Below are 8,911 nucleotides of genomic sequence, written 5' to 3'. Positions count from 1 at the left end.
TGCCGCGATGCGGCGGGCTCTGCACCTGCTGCGCTCAAGTAACTCGACCGTGGACTCGCGAAGTGTGGCGCTGTGCACGGCCGTGCTGCATAGTTTTGGTGTCCCTGCCGCTGCGCTGAAGGTGGACGCCCCTGCGCACAAATCGTGATTCACTTGTTGGCTGCAGTGACGCCCTTTCTTTTATTCACTGACTCATATTTTCTTCCGTTCCCCGTTCGTCCAGGTTCGTCTTGTGCTAGCACGCGATTCTGTGGTTTACGTCGACAAGACGCGGCCTGTGCGCGTGCTACGTTCCTGCCCTCACCCCACTTGCGCTGCTTTCGGCATCGCGTGGCTGCATGGTTTCTCCGCTATCATTTTCTACCTTTCCCGCCGTCACCCTCTTCCATTCCCTCTTTTTTTTCGCATCACGGAATATTGATTTCGACCCCCTTCCTTATACACATACGCCTATACGCACATGCATACTCACACGTAATATACCCTCCCCTCCCCCCTGCCACACGGACAAGAATCCATTCTCTCTCTCCCTCGCCACCCTCTCTCTCTCTCTCTCTGTGTATCATCTCCATCTCACTCGACTCTGCGCTTCTTCTAATCAACGTCCCTTCTTTGTATTGTGAGCCCGTGTGATTGTCCCGTTTTTCCTCCTCCCCTCGCCGCTCCCTCTTTCTCTCCACTCGCGCACCCTCCTGTCGAACGAACCTCTTCTCTACCCAAAATACTGTGTGGGGTCGACGAAGACACGCATACAAAAAACAGAATGGCTGCCGCACAGCAGGTTGCGAACGCGTTCACCGTCGATTTCATCGAGCGTGTAGCAAAGAATGCGGCAAGCATTGCCGATCTCTACGGCCGCCACGCCACACTCACAGTCAACGACTTCGAGCTCGGCATCTCTGAGGTGCATGACAGCTATGTGCCGATCGCTGTGCAGAAGTGGGCTGTCTCGCTCCAGGGCAGTCGCCTGCGTGTGGACAGCGTTAATGCCGCGCCCCTCTACGGCGGCGTCAACGTGTTCGTGACGATGACCGCCTTTGGGGAAATGCAGCAGTACTACCACATCGTCACAACGCTGGAGTCCTTCCAGGACACCTACGGCATGGACGGCTACTATGTTCGTCACCAGGTCATTGCCCGTATCGGCGCCGTCACTCCGGAGCCGCCAGCGTCCGAGCTGACCCCGGCCGCCGTGGAGAAGTCGGAGGCGCCCGCGCCTGAGTCTGAGGCGGCCCCTGCGCAGCCGGCGCCAAAGCCGGAGGCGACCGAAGAGCCTGCGCCGGCCGCCGCCCCTGCGGAGTCGGAGGAAGAGGAGGAGAAGCCTGCACCAACGCCGGTGAGCAGCAAGCCGAAGAGCTGGGCTAGTCTGGTGAGCAGCGCCCCGGTGAAGGCAGTTGAGCACAAGCCGATGCGCGTGGTGGCCCACGAGGGTGGCAAGAAGCCGACCGCTGAGCCTGCTGCCACGGCTGCGGCTGCGCCGGCGCCCAAGCGCCTGCCGCTGCGTGAGCGCAAGGCATCGGAGGCTGTGGGTGACCGCCTCATGTTCAACACGACCGGCTCCGTGACAGACGAGGAGATCCGCGCTGCCCTCGGTCCAATGTCTGCCCACCTCGTGTCTCTGCGCAACAACTCAGCCAAGGGCCACGTCTTTATGGACTTTGCGGAGAAGGTCAACGTCTTTGAAGAGCTCTCCAAGGCGCAGCCGGTTATTGGCGCCTCCAAGGTGAAGATGAGCGTCTTTCGCCAGCGCGCACGCGAGTAGGAAGACCGGAGGTGACACGGTTACTGCTCGTGCAGGAATGGCCTCCGTTTTTTTTTTTGCGCGTTTCTCCCTCGCTTTCTCGCGGCCATGTCGCCTTCCTCCCTTGCCCCTCCCCCTCCCTCTCCCCCTTTTTTCGTTCTCCGGTACGGCACACGCAAGGGAAGCGTGAGGACAATGCGAGCGGGAAAAAAAAACACCTGGCCATCCCCTCTCTCCCTCATTCTCTTCTGTCCTCGTATATGCACCCGCAGAGAAAAAACGCACCCACCCCATCTGCTGAGGAGCACTGAAGTCGAGCAAGATGCTCAACAAGACGCGTGACGAGGTGTGGCTTCCCCTCCCACACGTGCGGTGGCGCTATCACGCTCTGCCCGACACTAACCTCTCTCTCTGCCGCACGGTTCCGCACCGAAGAGCGTGCGTGTGAGTCTTTTCGTGCGCATGTGCCCGATGGAGAGAAAGTGAGTGAGGTGGCCTATCTAGCGTATGTGTGTGCCATGTTGATGGGGAAGCGTCGTTTCAACCACCGCGCCCCCCCTTTTTTCGATCTCTTCTTTTCCCTTCTCACCGTGTTATGCCACTCGCCACGGCTATCGTTGTTGGCCCACCTCGCTTTTTTTTACTTCCACTCCCTCACCCGCCTCGTTGTTCTGTCTTGTCTTCCATCGCCCCGGCCAACACTGCAAGGCAAACGGGGCGATCGGAGTGGCGTGGCACAGGTAAGCTGTTTGTTTGTTCTTCCTTCTCTTGTTTTGTGTCTTTCACAAGCCTCCCGCCCCCTCCTCCTCACCGCACCACCACCGCCCGCTCCGCTTTCGTGGGCTGCCCTCCTTTCCCTTTGTTTTTGTTGTTGTTTGTGTCGCTCGCATTGTTGCAGGATGCAGTGGCATGAAGACCCACGCGGCAGAGAGGGACACGAAAAATAGAACGTGGAACGTGTGCGTCAAGCTATGTGTATGTGCATGTGTGTGTGTCTGGCCATGTGGACCTCCCCTCTCCTCCCCTTTCCTTTTGGTCTGAAGAGCCGCAAAGACAACGCAGCAGCTAAACGAGGGCAGGGCGCGGGTGTGTGAAAACGAAAAGGAGTTGGGGAGAGAAGGATGTCGCGGTTGGTTCTGGCCGGTGCGTGTGCGCCAGCGAGGCTCCCAAGCCGTGCTTCGCTCCCTCGTTTCTTGCAGCGCAGGCGCTTTCAACGGCCATAGGAGGAAGAGAAACAACAACGACAGTACCACCGGAAAAGGAAACTCGGGAGGGAGGGGGAAGGAGGAGCGTGAAGGTGAAGGCGCCGGACGAGAAGAGATTCTCATACACATATACATCTAAATGTGCACGAAAATTGTAGAGAGGAGATTCCGGCAAATCGATGACGTACCTTTGAGCTGCGAGTTACGAGATACGAGAGAGAGAGATGGCTGGTAAACAGAGATGCGTGTTAACCATGGCGTAGGTGTCTGTGTGCGTGTTTTGCGTTGCTGTTCCTCTAGATGGGTAGTCAGGCGAATGCTAGCAAGGACAGATGACACGGAGAAGACTTGTTTTTATTTTTCGTGTTTTTGTTCTTGGTTGCTCTGTATGATCCTTTGTGTCCCCTGTCGTGTGTGTATGTGTGTGAGTGTGAAGTTGAGCATAGTGAACCTCGTCTGCTCCGAGCACGCCTTTAGGACTCGCTGTACGCAGTAGTGCGTACATGTGTCCGCCTATGTGCGGGTTGGTACTGAGACACATTGCCGAAAAGTAAAGTGTAACTAACGCTCTCCCGTAAAGCAAAACTTGACCTCAAGAAGAAAAAAATAAAACTCAGCCGCACACACGCGCGCACCGATGCGCTGGCACCCGTCTCCTCGCACCTTCTTCGGGCTGCGTTTGTGCTCGTGTTTGTGCGAGTGTGTGCGTGTGTCCGGCTCAGGCTGTCCACTGGCAGGCGATCGTTTCATCCGAGTGGGACAAATCCCTGAGGGCAGGCCGTGTGCGACTCTTTCTATGACTCGTCGTCTTGGGTCCAGGAAAAGGGCCTGCAAGCAAAGCAAAAGACAGACGTGACGACAGGCGAGGTGAGCGGGGGGAGAGAAGGTCTCTCATCCTTGTCCGTAAGCGGTTCTACCGCGGCCTCTCTTCCCCTCTCCTCACCGCTCGTTTTGTGTTTGTGTTGCTGCTTGCATTCTTCTCCGTTCATCATGGAAAGAAACTCCTGCCTTTGCACCCCTCTGCCTGCTGGTGTCTCTCTGCCATCTCTCCACGGCAACGCCCCTTCCTCTTCGTCCTTTTCCTTCCCTCTTTGCATCCCTCGCTCTCGGTGGCGACAACATCGAACGGGAGAAGTGACGACGGTGCGTCGACCTTACCGCGTTTTTCTCTTCATCGTTTGCGTCCAACCCGTCTCGCTTCCTCGCAGACTGGCTGGCGTACGCGCGCACACGAACGCTACCCTCCCGTCACCCAACACCGTAGTTCAGTGCATCCTCTCTCTCTCCACTCTGCACAAAGCCAGAATCGGCACGCTGTTCCAACAACCATGTCTGGTGAAGCTGCTACGTTGCTACCCAGGAAGGTCAGCCTTCGCGTTCCGGCGACGACGGCAAACATCGGCCCCGCCTACGACACCCTCGGCATGACGCTCTCCATCTTCATGGAGCTGACGGTGGAGTTGGCGGAAACCTTCTCCATGACGGTGACCGGCGAGGGCCAAGAGTACATCAGCACCGGCGAGGACAACATGGTGGTGCAGACCTGTCGAATCGCGTTCGAGGAGTACGCGCACAAGAGCATGCCGCCACTGAAGTTCACCATGCACAACAGCATACCGTACAAGTGCGGCTGCGGCTCGTCCTCGGCGGCGGCGGTGGGGGGGTTCGTGGCGGGCATGACGCTCTCCGGCCTCACAATGGAGACACAGAATAGCGAGTCGCTGCTCTCCGCCATCTCGGAGATCGAGGGCCACTCCGACAACGCTGCCCCGGCCATCTACGGCGGCATCCAGCTCGTCTACAAGAAGGACGATGGTAGGGTCATGACCTACCACGTGCCCACCCCGCCGAACCTCTCTATCGTGCTTTTCGTGCCGCATAAGCTCATGAAGGCCAGCACCCACGTCACCCGTGACTTAGTACCGACGACAGTGTCGCTCCGCGACGCCGTTCACAATATCTCCAGCACAGCCATTTTGACTCTGGCCCTCTCGACCGGCGACCTGCGGATGCTCAAGGACGCGAGCGACTGCCTTCACGAACAGCAACGCTCCGGCAAGCTGTACCCGCACTACAGTCCGTGCGCGAAGGCCGCGCGCGAGGCCGGTGCTGTGCACGCCTTTCTGTCCGGCGCGGGCCCGAGCGTGTGCGCCATGGTTCCTGGCCGCCACGGTGATCTTCTCACCCAGCCGATGGGAGAGCGCAAGGCCGAGGTAGTGGCGGAGGCAATGGTGAAGGCGGCGGAGGCCGTTGGTGTGCAGGGGCGGGTGATTATTACAATGCCATCCGACCTCGGTGTGCACCTCTCTGGCACTACCTGCATCCATCCGAACATCCAGTACACCAGCATCTGAGAAACAACGAGGCAGGTAGGCTCAAGGGCCGGCAGACAGTAGGCAGTGATGAGGGGGGTGCCCATGATCTCTCCAGGATTGGATGACGGTGACACGTGGTGTGTGTGCGGAGAACCTCCTCCCTCCTTCCCCGCCTCTGTTTCTCTCGCCGCTTCTTCCTTAGTGGTTTGTGTGCTTCCCTCGCCCCGGATGACGGGAGCCACACCTCAATGCGCGGCATCCTCATGGCCCCGTGCAGCCCCTCCCCCTATCCCCCCCTGCCAGTGCCGAGCCGCCTCGCGTGGTGACAGGGGGCACCTACGACGTGGGAAAGCCAGAGCGATGCATCGCTGCTGATGTCGGTGCTCAGGTGGCGGATGGCCTTGCGTCGGAGCGACCTGCGGCAGCGAACCCGTTTGCACCACCCACGTGATGGGCAGGGTGTCAGCGCGACCGAAGCGTGTCTGGCCCGGCCCTCACTGCTTGCTGGGGGAGAGCTCGAGCGCCACCCCGAGGGGGATGCAGCGCGTGGCGGCCGGGATGATGGGAGCGGCTGTGAGGTAACCTGCGCGGCAGGGGTGGGTGGTGTTTGAGGCAGGGTCCGTGCGCAGGTGGCTGGGTCGGTGCATTGCCGTAATGCACGCGTGTGCCGCTGCTCTGCAGCAGGCAACGGGGTCTATGACGTGCCCCGGTGTGAGGGGATACGAAGAGAGTGGAGCTGAGGTGATGCTGCATGGCAGAAGATACACTGGCTTGGAATAGCTATTTTTTGCTCTATTGTCTGCAGGGTCGCACACCGTCGGAATATTTAACGGAGACGTTCATGTGTGCGTCGGTCTGCATGCGCGTGCGTCAGCGGTCATGGAGGAGGAGAAGAGAGGAGGTCTTTGTGGGGAGGGACAGGTGGAAGCTCACACAGTGGCGTCCATCGACATATCCCTCTTGCGCGTAGGGGTTTGCATTGCGAGCTCAGCGCTCTCCCTGGTCTTTCTACTGTGTGTCTTCCATCACGGGGGGCATTTGGCTGTTAAAGCCTATGCCGAAGGAAAACCTCGCGTGTGCTTGATCTTACTTTCTTTTGTTTCGGCTTCAACTGAGGCTGCCTTGTTTTCTGTCGTGACAGTGCCGCCTCATCTTCCCTTTTTCTTGCCATTCTCCGTATCAATGCGTCGTCTGGTTGCCCCCGTGTTTCATCTATTAGCACCGCCTCAGCGCGTGTATGTGTGTGCTTGCATGCATGCGTAGGCCATTTCATGTCTTGTTGTAGTCTTAAGCGGTAAAGAAACGTTCGCCCGAAACGAAAATGAATGCAAAACGTGTGGTGCTGCTGCTCCTGTGTGCGGCTCTGTCTTGGGCGTGCGATGGAGGGTCGAACGACGGCCTCTGTCGTGCCGCCACCCCATCCAGGCTACAAGATGTGCCTGTCTGTGTGGGTGCGGTTATGTGCGTGCCTAGGCTCCCGCTTCTACCCCTCGCAAAGGAGGAGGGTGCGCGACTCTCGTACGTATGGCCCCTACCACTGGCACACGCGGTGCGGTTTCCTTGCTTTCTACCCGCTATCCTTGTCTCCTGTCGTTTCACGCGGTGAGTTTGACGGCTAATGTGCAGCAGCTGAGATAGGTGACACGACGGTGGCTCATCTCTCTCGCGCGCGCACGCCATCGCGGTCTTCGCCTTGCTCCACGACTGGTGCACACGCATGCGTAGGATTGAGAGCCAGGAAAAAAAGGGTTAGCTAAAGGTGTATATTTTCGCAGATACTCTGCTTGAGTACCTGAGATGATGTCACGGTCTGCTGCAGCGGTGACTGCCTCTCCAGCGGCGCCTTGCGGGTCCTCCACGCGGACCTCAGGCGTCGATGCACAAGACGCCAACGCGAGCGACGCCCGCGATGGTGCCGCTCAGGCCTCGCATCACACAAGTGTAGGACATTGCCGTCAGCGCAGGTCCTGGACAGAAGAAGAGAAGCGTGCATTTTGGAAGCAGAAGAAGTTAGAGAAGAGGGAGCGCAGGAAAGCCGCCGCTGCTGACCGGCTGAAGGCGCAGCAGGCGGAGTGGGTGTGCCTGACGGAGGAAGAGAAGGAGGCTCGCCGCGCTGAGGCGGTGCTGCTCCACGAGAGGCGTCGGCACGCAGAGGCGGCGCTGGTGACTCGATGCGAGGCCCAGCTTGCCGATTCTCATGTACCGGCGATTGTCTTCGACCTCAGCTTTGCGTGGTGCATGACGGTGGCAAACACAAAGAGCACTGTGTCGCAGGTGATGTTGAGCTACAGCGCCCTGCGCACTGCCGGCTTCCCCTTCCGCCCCGTCATCACGTCGCTGATGGGCAAGGAAGCCAGTGACGCCGAGCACGACGCCACGGGCCAAGCCGAAGTGCTGCAGGCTCTCAACAACTACGAGGGTTTTCGCCGATTTCCGCCTAGGGTGACGCAGATGCAGCACTGGAGTGAGCTCTTTGCACCGAGTCAAGTCGTTTTTCTCACTGCTGACTCGCCAGACACTCTCACCAGCATCGAGCCAGATACGGCGTACATTGTCGGTGCCTTCGTAGACCACAACGCGCACAAGGGTTTGAGCTACGCCTCCGCGCAACGCCACGGCGTGCGCACGGCTCGGTTGCCCATCAAGGAGAGTGTGGTGCTCGGTAACCGGTGCAAGGTGCTGACAATCAATCACTTGGTGGAGGTGCTCATTCAGTATGAGAAGCTGCGCGCCACCGGGACTCCAGACTGGGCACAGGCGATCAACAGCGCGCTGCCGACGCGCCGCACTCAGCAAGTGATCAGTAGACGACGAAAGCGTGGGCAAATGAGCGTGACAGGATCGGATGACAAGGAGGGCGATGATGACGAGGTTAGTGATGACGGTTGCTCAAATGGCGAGTCGGACAATGCAGACGGTTCTGCAGCTGTTGAGGAGTGCCAGTGCGAGAGGGTAGAATAGTTCAGCCTACCTTCCACACAGAAGTCTGTGGCGCCTTGTATTGAGCAGTTGCGTGCCGTGTGTGTGTGTGGAGGGAAGGGGGGGGGCGAAGTACCCGCGGAGTCCGATTGGCGGCTTTCCCTTCGCCATGACGGATGCATCTCTCCTTGTCAGGAGGACTGTCAAAAGCACCACCCGCCTCTTGAGGGCCCTCTCGTCCGTTATCACGTCACATTACACACAAGACACACGCGCACGCACACGTGGAACGGAGTCACATTCGACCTGATGATCACACTCATGCGAAACAAGCAAGGAAGAGCGACGCGGGAGATGTCGTGCAGACAGCGGCCGTCTCACACGGTACTTATATATACATATATGTGTGTGTGTGTTGCGTAGGTGCAGGGCCTCGTCACCTGCAAAGATTGCTGCGTGCCTCGTTTTTCTTTGCTGAGCGCATGCTTCCTGGTGACGACACAGTCCCAGCTAGCATCTTTCCCTTCCCCGCCCTCTCTCCATGCCACCTCACGGCATCTCTGCGAATAGTCTCTATGGCATTGTGTTGCCTGCACACGTGAGAATGCCAAAGCCTTCTTTGTACGACTTTTCCTCTCCTCCCTCCCCGTCTATCGTACCCCCTCCTACCCTCCTCTCTTTTTCCTGGGGCTTCTTCTTCGAACGTCTGCTGTCACCGATCATGTGTGCAT

General features: G+C 58.6%; 3 protein-coding genes across 3 annotated transcripts; all 3 read left to right on the top strand.

Annotated features, from left to right (window-relative positions):
- Positions 1–763: 763 nt before the first annotated feature.
- On the top strand, positions 764–1,762 carry LMXM_29_3090 (conserved hypothetical protein; the record flags this gene model as incomplete). Its single annotated transcript, XM_003877405.1, has 1 exon — positions 764–1,762. The coding sequence occupies one exon, from the start codon at positions 764–766 to the stop codon at positions 1,760–1,762; it is 999 nt and encodes a 332-aa protein (XP_003877454.1).
- A 2,512-nt stretch (positions 1,763–4,274) lies between these two features.
- LMXM_29_3080 (putative homoserine kinase) lies at positions 4,275–5,300 on the top strand (the record flags this gene model as incomplete). The annotated part of the gene is made up of 1 exon (XM_003877404.1): positions 4,275–5,300. The coding sequence occupies one exon, from the start codon at positions 4,275–4,277 to the stop codon at positions 5,298–5,300; it is 1,026 nt and encodes a 341-aa protein (XP_003877453.1).
- Positions 5,301–7,058: 1,758 nt separating this feature from the next.
- On the top strand, positions 7,059–8,222 carry LMXM_29_3070 (conserved hypothetical protein; the record flags this gene model as incomplete). Its single annotated transcript, XM_003877403.1, has 1 exon — positions 7,059–8,222. One exon carries the CDS (start codon positions 7,059–7,061, stop codon positions 8,220–8,222), a length of 1,164 nt encoding a protein of 387 aa, XP_003877452.1.
- Positions 8,223–8,911: the final 689 nt, after the last annotated feature.

The sequence above is a fragment of the Leishmania mexicana genome, chromosome 29, assembly GCF_000234665.1.
Source record: "Leishmania mexicana MHOM/GT/2001/U1103 complete genome, chromosome 29".
NCBI classification, from domain to species: domain Eukaryota; phylum Euglenozoa; class Kinetoplastea; order Trypanosomatida; family Trypanosomatidae; genus Leishmania; species Leishmania mexicana.
This window is presented reverse-complemented; position numbering and strand designations above follow the sequence as displayed.